Source organism: Anabrus simplex, chromosome X (assembly GCF_040414725.1).
Source record: "Anabrus simplex isolate iqAnaSimp1 chromosome X, ASM4041472v1, whole genome shotgun sequence".
Lineage (NCBI taxonomy): Eukaryota > Metazoa > Arthropoda > Insecta > Orthoptera > Tettigoniidae > Anabrus > Anabrus simplex.
In genome coordinates this window covers 181,324,980-181,345,940 of record NC_090279.1, presented here as the reverse complement: position 1 = coordinate 181,345,940, position 20,961 = coordinate 181,324,980, and the positions used below count along the sequence as shown (strand labels likewise).

Genomic DNA, 20,961 nt, shown 5'->3' with positions numbered 1-20,961 from the left:
CACGTGAAGACAGAACATGGTAATATAGAAAGAGCTGACAGATTCAAATACCTTGGGGAAATCGTACAGCTGAAAACTATACTGCTAATAATAAGAGTTGGCGTCTGACAGGTAAGGTTGGAGGGAGGAGCACTGCACGTGCCATTTCACGATGTTGCCACATTCCAGCATTCCTTTCTACATACTCTTACCCCTCGCTTCCGACTCACTTGTTCCCTCCTTCATTCTGACCGCTGTGATCTGTTGTAGACTACCTGGCCAGGCGGTGTCGTCCCATTTGCGATCACTCTTATACAAACAATCAGGTTCTTATCAGTGACAGTGACAGGTTTGGCAACTCCCAGAAAGACGAGCTGCCCTGAAGTTTTATCTCCATGGCAACCGCAGTCGCTCCACCCTCGTTTCCATGGCAACCACACAGCCACTCCCTTTATCCCGCCCCGGCAGGCAGTAAACGGACCTCCCTCTAAGAAATGTCAGACACCAACTCTTACTATTAGCAGTATAGCGAAAGAGAAGGCGCTGTTTTTCACAGGAAACATGCTCTATACAAGAGAAAAGCCATCTCAAGGCGAGCTCAACTAAGACTCTACAACACAATGATTAAAGCAGAGTGTTTGTATGCTAGTGAATGTCTCCGAATGACAGGAATGTCGGGGCTAACATAAGCTGAGAAATTGAGATAAAGATCCTCCCCAAGGATATGGGTCCAAAAATCGTGGATGATCAGTATAGATTACGAAGAACTGTACCAGGAAAGCGAAAGATTGATTGAGCCAATGAGGAAAATAAGAGTCAAATTCTATGGACATCTGTTTAAAATGGATCAAAAGAGGCTCACAAAACATATGTTTAAGACACTTGACCTAAAGTTTCCGACAAATGGTTCAGGGAGATAAGAAATGACCTTTAGCAACCTGGATTAAATCGGAAATACATTCTAAACCGAACAAAGTGTAGATCAGGGATCGAAAGCTTCAGAGGCTTCCATGACGAACAGAAACTGAATAGGGGATGGGCAGAGGAAAGAGAAAGAAAGCTAGAGAAAGAATGCAAAAGATTTTGGGCTGCAAAGAAGGCTTCTAGTAACGTTTGATTATTGCTTAACGTGGTCTAAAAGGGTCGTAAACAAATGTAATGATAATAATAATAATAATAATAATAATAATAATAATAATAATAATAATAATAATAATAATAATAATAATAATAATAATAATAATAATAATACGTCCCACTAAGTACTTTTACGGGTTTCGGAGACGCCAGGGGTGGGTATCGTAGAATAGGAAGCGTAGAATAGAATAGGACGAGTAGTGAAAGCAGGAAATATCGTAGCGTATGTTTAGTGAAGAGTGAAAGGATAATTATTATTGTTGTGTGTTAGTGGAGTGAATAGAATGAAAGAATAAGCATTATAGAATATGTTTAATGGAGTGAATAGAGTGAAAGGGTAAGTATTTTACAGTGTATTTAGTGGAGTGAATAGAGTTGGAGAATAAGTATTTTTACACTGTGTTTAGTGGAGTGAATAGAGTGAAAGATGCAAGTATTTTACAGTGTATTTAGTGGAGTGAATAGAGTTGGAGAATAAGTATTTTTACCTGTGTTTAGTGGAGTGAATAGAGTGAAAGATGCAAGTATTTTACAATGTATTTAGTGGAGTGAATAGAGTTGGAGAATAAGTATTTTACACTGTGTTTAGTGGAGTGAATAGAGTGAAAGATGCAAGTATTTTACAGTGTATTTAGTGGAGTGAATAGAGTGAAAGATGCAAGTATTTTACAGTGTGTTTAGTGGAGTGAATAGAGTGAAAGATGCAAGTATTTTACAGTGTATTTAGTGGAGTGAATAGAGTTGGAGAATAAGTATTTTTACCTGTGTTTAGTGGAGTGAATAGAGTGAAAGATGCAAGTATTTTACAATGTATTTAGTGGAGTGAATAGAGTTGGAGAATAAGTATTTTACACTGTGTTTAGTGGAGTGAATAGAGTGAAAGATGCAAGTATTTTACAGTGTATTTAGTGGAGTGAATAGAGTGAAAGATGCAAGTATTTTACAGTGTGTTGAGTTGGAGTGAATAGAGTGAGAGAATAAATATTTTAGAGTGTGTTTAGTGGAGTGAATAGAGTGAAAGATGCAAGTATTTTACAGTGTGTTTAGTGGAGTGAATAGAGTGAAAGCATCAAGTATTGTAGAGTGTTTAGTTGGAGTGGTGCATTACACTGAGTTGTGTATTCGGTACATACAGAGACCGTGATAGAGTTACAAACACATCCAAGCACACATTTTCCCGTACCTTATCTCGTGAGGAAAATATATTTGTATGCAATTTTCTGTTATGTTCAGTGAATAATTAACTTAAGTCAAAATAAAACGGTCCAGGTAACAAAGGTGAAACTAGGCAACCTCACAGTTATACACAGAACAGATAACATTTTAGACACAATACAAAGTAGATGTAAATAAACTTACTACGTATCTTATGACACTTTACAAAATAAGTCATAAAAAGAGAAACTCTCTGAGTATTTAGAACTTTCGTTTAGCTTTCCTGTATAAAAAATGGAAGTTATGTGAGTTTTTCCTTCACTTTACTTCGGTTTTGTATATACGTGATCTGATCCTGTAGAACTTAGCTATATTCAAAATGGTTTCTCTAATATTAGAGAAGCTATTTTGAAAACTGGAAAAAAATTCCGAACTGGCAATGATTTGTTCTTTAAAACGCTGTTGAGATATTGTTACAAGAATTATGCATCATTTCGGTAAAGAGCTAAAAGTTGTAAATGCCTGAAGTGTAGTTACCGAATGTAAACTGGCTGATTAAATTATAATTTCTGGAACAAGCTTCTGGATAAAGATTTGTGCCTTAAAAAAGCAACATAATGATAATTCTCCACGCCGCCAAGAATGAAAGTTATTTACCTGTATGTTGATCTTTTTCTCATTTGGTAGTTCTTGTTTCTTGGCTGCCGCAGCGTTCATCACCTCCTGTTTTACCTTGGCTTCCGCCACACCGTTCTCAGCGTTCGGTTGTGATGGAATGATGGTGATCTTGCTTTGTTTACGGACCGGCGCTGGTTCAGGATTTGGTGCTGGTTCATCTGAAAGAAACGACTCGCAACTTAAGTATACTTGTGAGAAGTGATTCCTTTAAAACTGTACTACAGTAATTATTTGGTGACACACACTATCGAGTAGAAAAAAATAGTAACAATTAAAGACTTGAATTGTAAGAAATATGGTGTTAAGGACACAGGGTAGACTTGGAGGTAGAAATAAGCACAACAAAACATGTTTTTATGATCTTGTCATATTTCAAACCTATTAAACATGGAACACTCAAATTTTATATATGCACTATATAAATCTTTTTTAACCCCCAAAAAGTATAGCATGATTTTTGCACCGAGCTCGATAGCTGCAGTCGCTTAAGTGCGGCCAGTATCCAGTATTCGGGAGGTAGTGGGTTCGAACCCCACTGTCGGCAGACCTGAAAATTGTCTTCCGTGGTTTCCCATTTTCACACCAGGCAAATGCTGGGGCTGTACCATAATTAAGGCCACGGCCGCTTCCTTCCCACTCCTAGCCCTTTCCTGTCTCATCGTTGCCGTAAGACTTATCTGTGTCGGTGCGACGTAAAGCAACTTGCAAATGTTTTCTTGCATACATTTCTAAAAAAATAATTTCATGATTGTTGTTTAAGGTTTTTCTCTAAAGGTACCCTTTTCTCTGAAACCTTTGAACCAAATGAAGTAATATTTGTTGAGGGTATCCACAGGGATAGTAGCTATATAACAGGTGACAGTTATCTTCAAAATGAAGGTAATGTTGATCAAAAAAATATGAAGTACGGCAAAAAAATCAAAATATGGTGGGTTCAAGTTTAATATTTTTATAACCAAGTTATTAGAAAAATTATATAACATTTCATCTAGTTTGTAAATCTATGTCTATAAATCATATGTATGAAGTTTAGTTGTTCTCTCTCTCTCTCTAGGTCAAATTCTGTGAAAAGTGCGCCGCGACGTACAGTAAAAAAATCGATTTTGCCCATTAAAATAATGAAATAATTCAGAATGTGACCATTCAGCAGTGGAATATGCAACTTGTTCATGAAGAACAATGCGAAACTTCAAGAAGCGTAATAGTATTGTGTCGCGGAAAATAACATCTGTAACGACGAAAAAGAAGACCAACAAAGAAGTAGAAACCACAGAGTTCTACGTCCACGAAAACGTGATCAGAGTGTGTTCAGTGTGCGGAAATGACATTAACTTTACAAGGGGAAGAATAATTTAGCGCTGAAATGAAATCTGTGATTTCCACCACACACATTTGCACCATAATACCGAGAGTTACCGCAAGTGGCGAACTTACGGGGCCTTAATGCATCAGTTTAAGAGAGTCGAAAGGTGTGTTTCGTAAGACGGTGAAAAAGAACATGTCGTCTCCATGTTTTCGTCCCAAGCGGCATCCTATGCAATATTGTTTCTTACTTAAAAAGTTTTACTTGCCCTCATCCTTGCTTCGTTAGGTGTGGTTGGTGTGGAACCGCTTTGTGCTAAAATTTTTCTACCACGAACACCACTGTTGCAGGAACTATAAGGAGTAACTGATTAACATTTATTTCCATCAAAGCAGTCTTATTCTATTGCCTTTACTGACCCACAATCAATGCAGGAATTAAATTATTTCTCTTAATGCCGTTACATCGTTTTCACGATGTGCTTCGCAATTATTAACGGTATAGCGTAGCCAAGCGCGCCAATTCAAACCTGCGAACTTTTAAGGTTTTCTGTAGGTCGCGTAAGTAAATTTCCGAAAGAAATGTTTTGGCCGTTGTTATTCTTGGCCCATTTAACGCGTGTGCAAAGTTTACGTAAGATCCGTGATTACTCGGTACGCGCCCTTCCCTTGTGAGTGAATTAGTGAGATCTGACAGTGAGAACCATGGGCACTCCTTCCCCCCCCCCTGGAATTCTGAAATGGTTGATGTTCAATTGTTTAATATCATACCAGATTATTTCATAAATTGAATTTTCTGACAGTCATCTAGCGTCTGTTATAACCGGAAATTTCTGTGAACAATTTATGTTCCTGACGTTGTAAGTTATTGGTTTTTATATTCAAGAAAATTGTTAATGTGCCCCCCCCCTTCCGCCTGGAAAAAATCCTGCGGGCGCCCATGGTGAGAACTAAGAGCGCGAACCACGAACCTACTGCTCTGGCGTAGCATGGGGAGAGGCGATACTCCCACGTGGCGCGTCCCAGGTGGTGGATAGGGGATCCCTAACCGGCTTGCCGGAGGACTTGGGCGAAATAAAACATCTCTCGCGGACCAAACACACAACCTCCAGCGGGTGGGGGAAGCATACGAAGAATACACCCACGGTATGTAGTAAGAGACGACTAAAATGGGCGCTCAAGGGATGATTGAATTTGAACCATGAGACTACTTGTAATTAGTATCATCACGCGGGGAACACATTTACTTGCGAGTAGTACCATTGTTAGTTACACAATAGGTTTGTGGTTAGTAGAAACAGTGTGTGAATCAGGATGGGTTTTATAGTACCCGTGATTAGTACCACTACATGCGAAACTCCACGGGCTTTCGTTGCCTGTAATTAGTACCATTATGTGAGAAACAGCACGGGTCTTGGCGTTGCCTGTGATTACTACCCACTATGTGAGGAACACTATGGGATAGTATGAGTCCCTGCGATTAGTACACTTTTGTGAGGAACACCCTGGGTTTGCGTTGCCTATGAGTGGCGCCGTAATGTGAGAAATACCATACGTTACCTGTGAGTAGTACAACAATGTGTGGAATACCATAAGTCTACGTTACTTATGATTAGTACCGCTACATGAGAAATACCATGGTCTTACTTTCCTAGCGATAAGTACCATTATGAAGGGCCGTTGACCTGAATTTTGGACCCCTTTAGACAACAAATTTCATCGATTTAGGATTGTGCTTAGGAAGCAGCCCTTTGGGCAGTACATGCCATTATTTTAAGATAGTTCCTGGGAAGGTGGGGCATTGCGGGTCAGATACACTGATTGTTTTAAGTTCATAGTCATTGGGCATCGTCTCTGTTTTTAAATTCTAGCCGTCGGATTAATTTTGGAATTATTTTAAACTTTCAATATTGCGAGTTGGATCCGCTGATTATTTTAAATTCATAGTCATCCATTCATTCTTCATCATGTTTTGAATTCTGGTCAGTGGATGCGTTTTGGACTTTTAAATTGTCATTACATTTTGTACCATTTGGGGCAGATGGCCTAGATGTTAGGCCCCTTTAAACGACAAGCATCATTATCATCATCATCATCAACTTGAGTACGCGTCGGTAATTTGGTCTCCCATTTACAAATCTTATCAAAACCATGTGGAGAAAGTTCAAAAACGTTTCGTACGTTATCTTTACTTTAAAAAATATAACAGGTTTGTTCCTAGCGGCATAATTCACTATAAAGATCTCCTGGAAGAATTTAACTTCACTTCATTATTAAACAGACGTATAATAAATGATCAAAAATACCTCCATAGAGTTATCAATAATGTGGTAGATAACAGTTACTTTCTACAACAATTCTTGTTCAATACCCGGAAAGGAAGTTTAAGACACAGACATCTCTTGTTTCTTCCGATTTCTAAAACAGTATTTTATAGAAGCTCACCACTGTTCAGAATGTGCACTACTTATAACGTCACAGTTCAAAAATTTCCTGATCTTGATCTAGACTTTCCTGTTAGATACAATTATTATGTAAAATTATTGAAGAAGGCACACAGTTGAAGTAATGGTCACACTATGCTGGGCACTTTGAGTTCAGTTCACTATTTCTGAAGGTTTACCCTATAGGTGTATATATGTACTATATTTATACTTATTTCTTGGTTAATTTGTGTTTCATTTTTGTGTTTTATTTTATTTAAATTCATATAATTTAATATAGATGAAGAAAATTTAGGGAACACTGCAAACAAATTATCATTACTAATGTCTATTTGCACTTAAGATTTGATGTGCTGTTCATACCTATTGCTACAACTCATCTCTCACCAAACACATATATTTCATGCGTTACTTTCTATGATTTTCTTTTTGTATGTCAGTTTATTTAACTGGTGTCAGTCTAAGATTGGAGTTATTTCTTTTGTAGATCCTAATTCCTAATTTATTTTATGTTTCTGTTTTTCTAATTTTTAATTCATTTTTAGATATTAAGTATTTTAGGTCATAAGTCCACTTCGAACCTGAAAAAGTCTACTTTTTAAATTAATTTTTAGATATTACAGTAAGTATATTTAAACTTGAAAAAGTATTAATGTGCTGTAAATTCCGTTTGCTACTCTACTTGTTAATAATGTTGTATATTTTTATTTTTAGATATTTAGTTCTTTATAACAATTGTTATTTTTAATAATTAATGCATAATGACTAAGCCACCTGTAATTGGAGAAAAATCTCTGTTGGTGGTATGAAATAAATATGAAAGAGCGCGAACTGTGAAATTGTGTGTCCTGTACTATGGGTGTAAATTGTGATCTCGGTATGCCTGTGTGTATTAATGTGCAGATTAAGCAAGTAGATGATAAACCTTACAAGTTTAACGCTATAAATTCCTGTGTTCATCTATCTACCCCGCCAACGCTTAACAATATCAGTAATTCTATGCTTTTCCATGTAGTGGAGAAAATGTACGGGTGCGAAGTCTTTTACTTCGAATTAAACGCGAATTTTTAATATTGTGTTGTATCGGAATGTCACAAGACAACGAGAAAGTTTTAGTTAAAAACGTTCCATTAAACCAAGTTCTATTTTATATAGAAAAATGAATTGAAAAATAAAAGGTTTAATCATACATCAAAGGTGTGTGCATCGGAAACTTGGGAGGCAAAGTCAAGGTGAGATGTTTAGCTTTTGCTGATGATCTAGCAATCATTACTAAGGCCAGAATAGTATCCAAACATAAATTCGTGGAGAAATATAAACAATAGTAGCAAGTTGTCCATTGAACGCAAGATGGAACACAGTGCATTCATGAAGAGATTTTGGGAGGATAAGAAGGTGAAACGGGCCAACGAACAAGTTCGAACGCGCACTTTGAATGGGGATAACGAAGAAGAAGAAGAAGAGGTAGAGGTTTGCTCTATTAACGCGTACTCCCCCCCCCCCCCTTCCCGTCGAATAATGTAGGTATTTAAAGAGGAAGCTCAATCCTGAGAATGACATGAACCTAATTAATATGAAAACAGTAGTTATAGTTTTATGGATTTAGATATACGAAACTTACCTCGACTTATCCTGCGATCCCTGGCCCTTGCTAAGGTCCACGGAGCGGTCGGCATGGGCAATGGTACAGGACCGTCCTTTATCCAGGGCGGTCTGCTGATGGGCCTCTGAACAGGAGCGGCAGCATTGTTATTGGCTGCAGCCCCTTGCTGCTGCTGAGGTTGGATCGTCGGCATCGGAACAATGAAAATGGGAGGCCTGCAACATGCAAGTAACAATAAACATATTAGATGAGGTTCCCTTTTTAGAAGGATAAATATATTAAGATTTGAATTATGATCGGATGGCTGTTTTCACCTGCTCTCTAATTGAAGGGGTGTCTATAGTGAGTCTAGAACAGAGGTGCTCACGTTAGACTTTTCATCCCGCGGGCCCACAGTGTACAAGTGGACGGGCGAGCGATCAGTGTGTGCACTTCAGCAACAGCAAAGTAGTGGTTACACCACAGACGGTGAAGGTCAATGAACGGTGAACGTTCATTTGATTACACTGACTGACAACGGGTAGACATCTGACATGGTGTTTACTGTTTCTACTGCAGTTTTTCATGCTGATTTCAAATCTGAAAACGGTTTCGCTCCATCACGTCATGTTTTGAAGATGTTGGCAAAAGTTTTATTTTTCATTTGTCGAGAATTGTTTTCAATGTTTATCGTTATTTTTCATACAAATCCGAACATTTTCACTTGCTTCTATTTTTGTTGTCAGTGACATTGGACATTAATATGTCCAGAGATTGCATTATTCACCATATCTGTTTTGCTACGTGCGCGGGTATGTAGAAAACAAATCCAATAACTGGCATGTGGTGCTTTTGCACTAACTTTAGCTAAAGCTATGTTCATTATTACTCTATGTAGCAATTAGTACTCCAGTGAATCCTCTGCCTATGAGTTGTTTTCTTTGATACAATGTTAAACATATGTAAGTGGTTGATGTCGTATATCTCAAGAACGGTCGGTGATAGAGACAAATGATTTGCCTATTTTGAATCAACATGTTTCGATTGTCTTAGGACGCGTGTTGGATACAAAGATATTCACCGAAAGTCATTTTTTGTTCATCAGTGTTATTACGGGAATAGTGGTTACATTTTACAGTGGTCAGAAATTTTCAGTATAACTTACGTTGTAAGAAGTTGGTTATTTGTTCTGTTTACGTACATTGACAATAAAGAGTTTAAAGGTAGCTCAAAATAATTTTCTGTACGCGATGAATTACAATTTTTGCTTAAGAGGGGTATGGTTTAGAGGTTACATCATCGACCCCACTGCTCACTTTGAAAGGCACAAGTCACAGCCCTCAAATGTCACCTCTTCCTACAGGAAGAAATACTAGCTAGAGGAAACCGACATTGTGGGTCTGTTGATTGGAGCGAAGGGAACAATTCCCGTTTTTGCCGCCAATTTTTGGAAGCAGATGCCTCTGAAAATTAAAACTTTAGTGGAGATTCCCATCATAGCCTTAAGGGTTTTTGTTGATAATTCTAAGAAACCATTGTTCCAAATTAGGTTACCATCAAAATTTCTCAAGAATATTTATTTAACTTCTAAAAATGAATATAAAATTATGCTTTGTCGCAAGGCAGCCTCTGCATGAGAGGAAGTATTTCATTAAAAAATCAGCAAAGCGGATAAACTATGACTTGTTCTTGCTTGAGTTTAAATGATCTGATAAGCTCATCAACAATCCAATAATGTTTTCCAGGACTAACATTAGTTAATTATTTATTTGAAGACATACTGTATACCTACTGTTGTTGAATTTACAGTGTTGTTGTAATTGAATAGTAAATATATGTCTCTTCACTAGTGGTGAAACTTGCTATGTGTTGTCAATGGACGTCTCATGACAAGTTTTAAATACTATTTTCAGAAACTCATTGAACAGGGAAAGTCACACAACATTAAAACACTGTGCAAAATCAAGCATTAAACTTGTTGAAGAATGTAAATACGTTACGTTTTACTGAAAGAATAAGAGGAATTTTACTTTTCTTAGTGGAAATTATGTCATTGTAAAACGTATCTGTGCACTGTGACACGAAACATCTAACGTGACAGTTTTCTTTGTATGTGTAAATATGGAATAAAACCACTTTTGCCGGGCTGAGTGGCTCAGATGGTTGAGGCGCTGGCCTTCTGATTCCAACTTGGCAGGTTTGATCCTGGCTCAGTCCGGTGGTATTTGAGGGTGATCAAATACGCCATCTTCGTGTCGGTAGATTTACTCGCACGTAAAAGTACTCTTGTGGGGCTAAATTCTGGCACCTCGACGTCTCCGGAAACCATAAAAGTAGTTAGTCGCCTAAAACCTTCCATGTATTAGGGCGACGTTAAGGGGGGAGACCCAGCTTAACACGGAGAATATAGGCCAGTATTCATTCGATTGTTAAATATGCTGCAAACGTTGTTAACAAATGCTGCACATATCCCAGTATTGGCATGCTTCAGAGCAATCAGAAGCAACTTCAATAATGTCAAATTCTAATAATTATAACATTTAAAAATAAAATAAAATAAAAAATTCCCGCCTTTTTAACAATATATCACGGTTTCCTTCATAACTCTCTTACTGTTTCACGGATAATTATGATTTATTCAGATTTTCCTTGCATAGTGTTGTACTACAATCTTTACCACATTCAGATCAATAGGATTTAAATTAGATGTTATATAAGATTTTTATTTCTTCTTCTTCTTCTTCTTAAGCCGTTGTCTCCAAACGGAGGTAGACGATCCACACGGCCAGCTCCGATCTTGACGTTGCAGCCATGTCATGTGGATTTATTGGAATATCTCTCAGGATCTTTAATGCAGTGGTTTCCCGTTGCCTTCCGCATCCTAATGCCGTTGACCAAACTGGTTCCTCTGCCTTTGGGAACAATTTCTTGTCCCCAGGACAATAGAGTGCCCTTACCCATACCCGCTCATCCACTCTCAAAGAGTGGTATAGGGGATCACCTTATACCGGGAGATAATCGGTCCCTTCATTCATTATTTTTTATATGCAGCCGTTGCCCCCTCTCTACCGCGGGGAGGTGAATGTCAGGATTTCACCGTCATTGAAACAAGGACCAAATGGCATTTCCTTGTTTCTGGTGCTCGGAATAAAACGCTGCAAAAAATCCAAATCACAGTCCTATGTTAATGATTGAGGTTAATTTTGTAGCTGGAGGTTTGATTCACACTTAAAAAAAAGAAAAGTACGAAAATTCTTATAAAGTTGGAATTTATAAGGGAAACAGTGATATAATTTTAAAATGGCGGGAAATTTTGAACATTTTATTTTAAATTATTAAAATTCTGATATTATTGAAATTTTGTCATTAATGCTTTCACGGCCCATACTAATAGACATGATATTGTATAGGCTTTTGGCCTTGTGCCGTGTTAAGAAAACAAGGTGAAATTCTTAACATTTCACAGAAAATTGTGCTCTGCGTCCTCAGAAGAATTCTCGACTGTCCACGAGAAAGGCTTCTTAAACAATGACACTTTTGAATTTGGAACGTTATAATAGAAGTAGAAGTGGAAATGGTACGTTCATTGAAATTGCTTCTGGTTGCCAGCAAGCATGCCAATACTGGGATATGTGCAGCAATTGTCAACAACCATTGTAGCATATTTAACAATCGAATGAATATTAACCTTTTCTTCCTTTGTTAAGCTGGGTCTCCCCCAAGGCATTAACAAGTATATTTTTATTGCCTGTTAGGTCTATTCATATTTTGGGGTGGTGAACTAGATGTTAAACCCCTTTAAACAACAAGCATCATCATCATCATCATCATCATCATCATCTATTAATATTTAAAACTTTTCTGATCCTGTTTATAATAAACAGGCATTGTGGATCAGACTTTTTACATCCATGTTCGCTACTCACTCGTATCACGTAATTTTTAAATTTTATTTTGCAAATTTTAAATCTTCGTCTCATAATGGCACCAGGAGCCGATGGTTTAGATGTTAACCTCTTTATAAACAGCAGTCATCATCGTCATCATCATCTACTCTCTCATTGGCACCTTTCTTTAATTTAAGGGCAGGAGCACAATGATGCTCAGTTCCCTGACCACACATAGTGCAGTTCCCACTGAACTAGAAGTTGCCTTTCCCAATTCTAAAAGACAATTGCACTGGCGGGCGCCTTGTTCTCATTGTCTCTGGATCCTTTTCTCTCATTACCAGTTTATTTTTCTTGCTCGGAATTTCCGCTTGTTCACACTGGATGGAGTGTGGAGGCGAGGTTTAATTTCCTGGCAGCGCGCGCTGTTTGTCTACCGTTACGGTGGATGGAGCTCGATGGTGCATGTTGGCGCAATGAAGCGCTCAGATATAGAACCTTTGTGCCCTTGTCTTAACAACTCAGGCACGTGCCAACAAATATGAAATCAAGGCAGTAGACATATGTCATCTTTCAGGTAACAGCAGCAGAATGCATTGCCAAAGTCCTTGGATGTATTACTCGAAATTAGCTTGATTCTTTTTTAGACACTTAACTGGAGTTTAGTAAACATTATTGTACGTTTCGGACCAGTGTTTTTATCCCACATTCGCCTCTCAGCGTTAGGTTGTAGCTTAACACGTAAAGGTTTCAAGCGATGAACAGAAAGGCAAAAGAAACAAAAGAAATCAGTGTTACTAAAGTGTAGATATGTTCAATCGATTATCATGATCTGCAGTGAGGACTGTCATCCAGGTGGCAGATTCTCTATCAGTCGTTCTTTGAAATTTATCGAACATTTCCCTTGTTAAATTATTCCATTTACTTACTCCTCGTCATATACGTGAATATTTGCCACAATTTGTTCTCTTCAATTTAAACTTTTTTTGTATTTTGAATGTTTTTCCTACTTTTAAAAGCTCCAATCAAGCTTATTCGTTTACTAATGTCATTCCACGCCTCTCTCCACTGACAGCTCGGAGCATACCGCTTAGTGGAGCAGCTCGTCTCCTTACTCCCAAGTCTTCCCAGTACAAAGTTTGCAACATTTTCGTAACCCTTCTCTTTTGTCACAAATCACCAAGAACAAATCGTCCCGCTTTCCTTTGAATCCTGTCCGGTTCTCGTACCAAGTACCCATGCATTGGAACCATACCCTAATCGGGATATTACCAGAGACCTATATGTCCTCTCCTTTACATCCTCATAAACACGTGAAGAGATCTGTGTCATTTCTTTACTATTTCATTAATATAGACATCGCCATCCGTTGCATGGGGACCAGTGGGCTGTTTTATTGTTTTTAAATGTGAAGTTTATATTTTTTATTTATTTCAACTTATCTTTTATTGTACACTAAGTGTTTATTCTTTTCACTATGTTTTTATCTATATTGATGTATGTTTTAATATGATTTGAGCTTTTAAATTCAATAAAATACATTATTTCACTTCTAACATAGTGCTTTCTGAAATTTTATCGCATTTTAATCCGTTTTAATTCATGTCATAGGAATATGAGATATAGCGAATTAGATTCACTGACTATTTAAAATTCATTATAGCTTTTCTTATTATTATCATCTTAAAAAATCCTAGTCAGTGGGTAAAGTTTAAATTTTAACCTATCATTTAATTTTGTCTGACCGGGCGAGTTGGCCGTGCCGTTAGGGGCGCGCAGCTTTGAGCGTGCATCCGGGAAATAGTGGGTTCGAACCCCACTGTCGGCAGTCCTGAAGATGGTTTTCCGTGGTTGCGATTTTCACACTGTACCTTAATTAAGGCCACGGCCGCTTCCTTCCCTTTCCTAAGCTTTTCCTATCCCATCATCGCTATAAAACCTATGTGTCTCGGTGCGTCGTAAACCAAATAGAAAAAATTGTCTCATCACATATCATCAGGGCCCGATGACCTAGATGTTAGGCCCTTTTAAACCATCAACATCTCATTTCTGTTTATTTTATACATTATACTTGTCGTAGATGGGAGCAAACCCTGTTCATGTCTACTGATTTTGAAATAATAGCGGTTTATAATGTTGACATCTCCTAAAAATCGGATAGCTAAGTACGTTTGACCAAAGGACCCAACGCATGGTATATAAATCATCCGCTACGCTTTAGTCCCCATTAGTCAATGAAGCGAGGAGGCTCAACAGGCTAGGAACAAGGAATTTAACAAGTATTGAGAAGATTCTTCCTGGAAGGTGTTGAATAAAGATGTCATCAACGTATCCGGTTATTTCTTCTCTCAGGAAGAATCAAAGGAAAGCGTCACGAAGTTTGACAAGGAGTTCCTGGACATCCTTCGGACACCAGATTTTCATTCTGTGATAGACGACAACAGCGGAGACTCCGACGGTGCGACCGAGACTGAAGAGTCCCGATGATCGTGTAAGGGACAGTAAAAATACCCGGGTCATCTGCCAGAAAGTATAGTATAACATTTCGTACCTCAAAAGTAATCACCAGTACTGTTAAGACATTAATCCCACTGGGTGACGAAATGGTCAGCCCAGTTCTTGAAAAAGCTGGCGGCCTGTTGAAGGAACCACTTCTGTACTCAGTCACAATCGTCGTCGTCCAATGCAAACCAATGTCTACGAATGACCTCCTTCAGCTCCGGCATGCGGCCGCAATCAATCCACAGAGCTATGAAGACGCGTTGCGTGCAATCAAGCCAGAACACCCGGGCAGCTATGAAACAGCGTTATCCTTCTTGATGACAATGCCCGCCCCTACACAGCCAACTGTATATAGAATACGCTTCAGAGATTTAGGTGAGGAACTATTCAACAACCTGCCTACAGCCCAGATCTCATCCCATGTGATTTTCACAAACTTACACAACATTTACTTAAGATAATTTATTGATTTATCGATTGATATATAGATTGATTGATTGATTGATTGATTGATTGATTGATTGAAAACATTGGTTCTCTTATCTCAACTACTTGTATACATAAAATGTACAGCACCTCTATAACGTATAGGTTTATTCCGTAGTAAAATATCAATTTACTTAAGATGCTCTGAAAATATATCTGTTATCTTAATTCTACTACTTTGAAATGTATTGGACTTTATGAGCCATGGTTCAGTTGCCAGTTATGGAATAAATAAATAAATATTTTACAATTTGCTTTTATGACGCACCGACAGAGATGGTGATGATGGGACAGGAAAGGGCTAAGAGTTGGAAGGAAGCGACCATGACCTTAATTAAGATACAGCCCCAGAATTTACCTGGTGTGAAAATGGGAAACCATGAAAACCATCTTCAGAGCTGCCGACAGTGGGGTAAATAAATAAATAATTTAAAAGTAAACTATGGAGGGAGGTATATGGCTGATCTCATGAAAGAAATTTGACTGACATTGCTGATGTATTAGAGAATTTGGTTATATCTGAATTTAAGCCCTCGGTGCTAGATTTTGTTTATGAGTTGAATTATGTTAAGGGTTGTCTTGTAGGCTATGTTGTGGCTGCAGTCTTGTACGTCTAATTTCCTGAATTGGACATAAATATGTCTTATGGCTGTGTGGTCATTAGTGTAAAGTGACACCACCTGTGTGATGGAAATGTAACGCTAGCAGCCGTGCAGGCAGTGATGTATGGTATGGGTGAATCGTCACACAATGTTACCTAGCAACCGTGCAGGCGGTGATGTAAGATATGAATAGATGGCCAGACAATGTTACCTAGCAACCGTGCAGGCAGTGATGTAAGGTATGAATGGATGGCCAGACAATGTTATCTAGCAGCCGTGCAGGCAGTGATGTAAGGTATGGATGGCCAATGTTACCTAGCAACCGTGCAGGCAGCGATATAAGGTTTGAATGGATGGTCAGATAATGTTACCTAGCAACCATGCAGGCTGTGGCTGGTTGCCATCTGAAATCAGCAGCCGTTTATGGATGGCCATGACCTGGAGATATATTTCTTTTTGGGCTCTTGTGTGTACTTTTTTAAATTTTTGAAATACATTGAGACATGGCTCTTTTTTCTGTTTTTCTTTTTTAATCATATTCATCACCATTATCGTTATCATAACGTTATTAGTTTTACGTCCCACGAACTATTTTTGTGGTTTTCAGAGACGCCAAGGTGCCGGAATTTTGTTCAGTGGGAATTCTTTAATAGCCAGGGACCTCAGTCGAGATCGAATCTGCTCTCTTGGGCAGAGAAGGGAAACTACTAACCGACTTCGCCACAAGAGTCGGCTATTTTCTCGCTATTTTATACAACTAAATTCTAAGAAATTAAAGCGCAGTATTCAAACGCCACTCACTGAGCACATGTGGCTCCTTACTTACGTGAAGTACAGCACGGTTTAAGTCCTCGTTCACGTGAAGTTTGAGAAAGATCTTTCAAGAAACCTGAAGGTCAAAAGCAGTGATGTTACAAAGTTGTCCACCCTGTTTCCTGCCTGCCATCCTTGAGTGAGTGTTTTGGACATGACACGGATGTTCCATGGAATGTTTATTTATCGTACCTCTGGCGCCATGCCCAGACCTCCTTCTACGTCATACGAAGCCGAACGCCTGAACTGTACGCTGCCAGATTCCATCATTCTGGTTGTTAGTAAAACGGCTTTTCACACATTTAGATTAATGGGAAGAAGGTGTGGACTACTTGCGGTGCTGTAACCCAGGGTTGGCCAGCTCATAGCATATCAAGGGTAATAATAATAATAATCGTATGGCCTCAGCTACCGTGTGCAGACATTTCAATTTGACGCCATCTGGCTGTCTGCTCGTCAATTTCGACGTTCCGTTTTACTCATATCAAGGGTAAACTTAATTTAACAAATCCATCTGGGGCCCGCCTCTGTCGTGTAGTGTGATTAGCTGCCACGCCGAGAGGCCAGGCTTCGATTCCCGGCCCTGACACGAAATTTGAAAAGTGGTGCGAGGGCTGGAACGGGAGCCACTCAGCCTCGGGTGGTCAACTGAGTAGAGGAGGGTTCGATTCCTACCTCAGCCATCCTCGAAGTGGTTTTCCGTGGTTTCCCACTTCTCCTCCAGGCAAATGCCGGGATGGTACCTATCTTGAAGGCCACGGCCGCTTCCTTCCCTCTTCCTTGTCTACCCCTTCCGATTTCTCCATCCCCCCCACCCCCACAAGGCCTCTGTTGAGCATAGCCGGTGAGGTCGCCTGGGCGAAGTACTGTTCCTTCTCCCCAGTTATATCCCGCACGACCCAAAGTCTCACGCTCCAGGGCACTGCTCTTGAGGTGGCAGAGGTGGGATCCCTCTCTGAGTTCGAGGGAAAACCAACCCTGGAGGGTGAACGGAAAGAAAGAAAAGAAAAGAAATCCGTCAGGGGCTAAATCATGCATCAAGTTTTGTTTTATCCAGAGTTGGGAAGTAATTGATTAAAACTAATTGAATTGTAACGATTACATTTTTAGAAATGTTTATTTGTCATCATCATCATCATCTGTTTACCCTCCAGGTTCGGTTTTTCCCTCGGACTTAGCGAGGGATCCCACCTCTACCATATCAAGGGCAGTGTCCTGGAGCTTCAGGCTCTTGGTCGGGGGATACAACTGGGGAGTATGACCAGTACCTCGTCCAGGCGGCCTCACCTGCTATGCTGAACAGGGGCCTTGTGGAGGGATGGGAAGATTGGAAGGGATAGACAAGGAAGAGGGAAGGAAGCGGCCGTGGCCTTAAGTTAGGTACCATCCCGGCATTCGCCTGGAGGAGAAGTGGGAAACCACGGAAAACCACTTCCAGGATGGCTGAGGTGGGAATCGAACCCACCTCTACTCAGTTGATCTCCCAAGGCTGAGTGGACCCCGTTCCAGCCCTCGTACCACTTTTCAAATTTCGTGGCAGAGCCGGGAATCGAACCCGGACCTCCGGGGGTGGCAGCTAATCACGCTAACCACTACACCACAGAGGCGGACATGTTTATTTGTAAACGCTCCTTTTCACAAAATGACACTTTTTACTCGTAATTTACTTCTTCAAATAAGATTGTAATCGTTCCATTCTGGTAATCGACACATATCGTATGGAGCTCTAACACTCGCAAAACGTTACACCAAGAGTATTCATTTGTAAAAACCAGAGCACGGTACGGAGCAGAAATATGGGGCATTGAAGAACTAGAGGTAATAAATAGTAAGTTCACGGGGCGAGTTGGCCGTGCGGTTAGGGGCGCGCAGCTACGAGCTAGCATCCGGGACATAGTGAGTTCGAACCCCACTGTCGGTAGCCCTGAAGATTGTTTTCTGTGGTTTCCCATTTTCACACCAGGCAAATGCTGGGGCTGTACCTTAATTAAGGCCACGGCCGCTTCCTTCCAACTCCTACTTCTTTCCTCTCCCATCGTCGCCATAAGACCTATCTGTGTCGGTCCAACGTAAAGCCACTAACAAAAAAAAATGTTCTGGGTAATTTCCGACAGAAGAGTAGCGTTACAAAAATGTTGCAAAGTTTGGGCTGGGAAGACTTGGGAGAAAGGAGACGAGCTGCTCGACTAAGTGGTATGTTCCGAGCTGTCAATTGAGAGATCGCGTGAAGTGACATTAGTAGACGAATTATTTTGAGTGGTGTTCCTAACAGTAGGAAAGATCACAATATGAAGACAAAATTGGAATTCAGGAGGACAAATCGGGGAAAATATTCGTTTATAGGAAGGGGAATTAGGGATTGGAATAAATTATCAGGGGGGATGTTCAATAAATTTCCAAATTCTTTCCAATCATTTAAGAAAAGGCTGGGAAAACAACAGATATGAAATCTGCCACCTGGGCGACTGCCCTAATTGCAGATCAATGTTGATTGATTGATTGATTGATTGATTGATTGATTGATTGATTGATTGATTGATTGATTGATTGATTGATTGATTGATTGAAACTGAATCACTTAGGATCAAATACCTGAGTAGTGATCGTACAGCAAGGGTATAATACTTCCACTTACTTGTGCCAGGCTTCTCACTTTCATCAATCCTATTCGACCTCCTTTGATCGAGTGTCGTTCTTTTCCGACCCCGGCGGTATTAGAGCATTCGAGGCCTAGGGAGTCTTTCATTTTCACGCCCTTGCCTTTCTTTGGCCGATACTTTCATTTTTCGAAGTGTCGGATCACTTCTATTTTTTCTATGTGATTAGTGTTATAAAAAGGATGGTTGCTTAGTTGTACTTCCTCTTCGTTATGCATTCGTTCATTTACTGGCAGCTTGTGTTACTGGCTGAGATTTAGGTAATCTTTAACTACAGAACAACTTCCTAAGTTTGGATGTGATTGATAATGGAAAAGGAAGAAACATACAGCTGCAAAACGGGTTAAGGCATTTCCACTCTCTTATTTGAATAAATGTCTGGCTCCATGGCTAAAAGGTTAGTGTCCTGGCTTTTGGGGCAGAGGTTCCCGGGGTTCGATTCCCGGCCAGCTAGGGGATTTTAACCTTCCTTGGTTAATTCCGATGGCTTGGGGATTGGGTGTGTGTGCTGTCTTCGTTATTAGAAATCACCATAGGTAGGGCCCCATCCTCATAGACGCGCAGGTCGCCCATGCAGCGTCAACTCGGAAAGAGCTGCACCAAGCCACACGCATTTATTATATTATTATTATTATTATTATTATTATTATTATTATTATTATTATTATTATTATTATTATTATTATTATTATTATTATTTGAAAAATGTAGTGAATTAGTTGGTCCTCAAAATAACGAAAACGTGAGTGTGGAATACCAACTTTGTTCTGGAGCAATGTTTCTTTTGAACATTTCAGGTTTCATGTTTAATTTTACTTAGCGATGATGGCTACTGAATGTCTCCACGCTAACAACAAAACCACAGAAAGTGAAGTAATATATTTTTCCTCAAAAACCTTGTGCTATCATTTCAGACCCATGTGAAAAGAAAAGACAGCGATTTCGTAGTTGTAATTTCACTGATTAGTTGTTGAAAAAAGTAATTTGTAATCGAGTAAATTATTTCTCAGTTAACAAGAATTAAGCCCAGCGGCTGTGAGCTTGCATCCAGGAGATAGTGGGTTCGAACCCCACTGTCGGCAGCTCTGAAGATGGTTTTCCGTGGTTTACCATTTTCACACCAGGCAAATGCTAGGGCTGTACCATAATTAATGCAATGGCCGCTTCGTTCCCAATCCTAGGCCTTTCCTATCCCATCGTCGCCATAAGACCTATCTGTGTCGGTGCGACGTAAAGCAAACAGCAAATAAAGACATATATATATATTCGCGCGGAAGGATAAATACAAGTTTTGCAGGTAGATACGTTTAGCTATTTTGGCTATTATTGCTTTGGAGTGTGGCGCTGTGTGGACCAAGACCTTGGCGCCCAGAAAGGAAGATGAAAGGAGTCTAGAAGCCCGTAATCTAATATCATAGAACTTGAAAACAGAGATGCAATGAGTATGATATAAAAATTGGCCTTTCCGTGACTAAAGCGATGTCAGTAGGATAAACACCTAAGGGAACCGAATGTCAGGTTGGGAATACAAAACTGAAACAGGCAGACCGAGCAAGTGGCCGTGCGGGTTCGAACTCCACTTTCGGCAGCCCAGAAGATGGTTTTCCATGGTTTCCTGTTTTCCCACGAGGCAGATGCTGGGGTTGTACCTTAATTAAGGCCACGGCCGCTTCCTCCCCACTCCTAGGCCTTTCCTATACCATCGTCACCCCATAAGACGGTGCGACGTAAAGCAAA

The 20,961-nt window shown here is 39.7% G+C and overlaps 1 protein-coding gene across 5 annotated transcripts in view; it reads right to left on the bottom strand.

The window, feature by feature from the left end:
• LOC136886178 (calponin homology domain-containing protein DDB_G0272472) overlaps positions 1–20,961 on the bottom strand; it is a 156,242-nt gene that overhangs the window by 70,278 nt on the left and 65,003 nt on the right. For all 5 annotated transcript variants that reach the window (XM_067158916.2, XM_067158915.2, XM_067158919.2 and 2 more), the window contains 2 exons: positions 8,317–8,513; positions 2,929–3,107 (listed from right to left, as the gene is read on the bottom strand). In XM_067158916.2, coding sequence (XP_067015017.2) covers positions 2,929–3,107; positions 8,317–8,513 — 376 coding nt within the window. The remainder of the gene's footprint in view (positions 1–2,928; positions 3,108–8,316; positions 8,514–20,961) is intronic.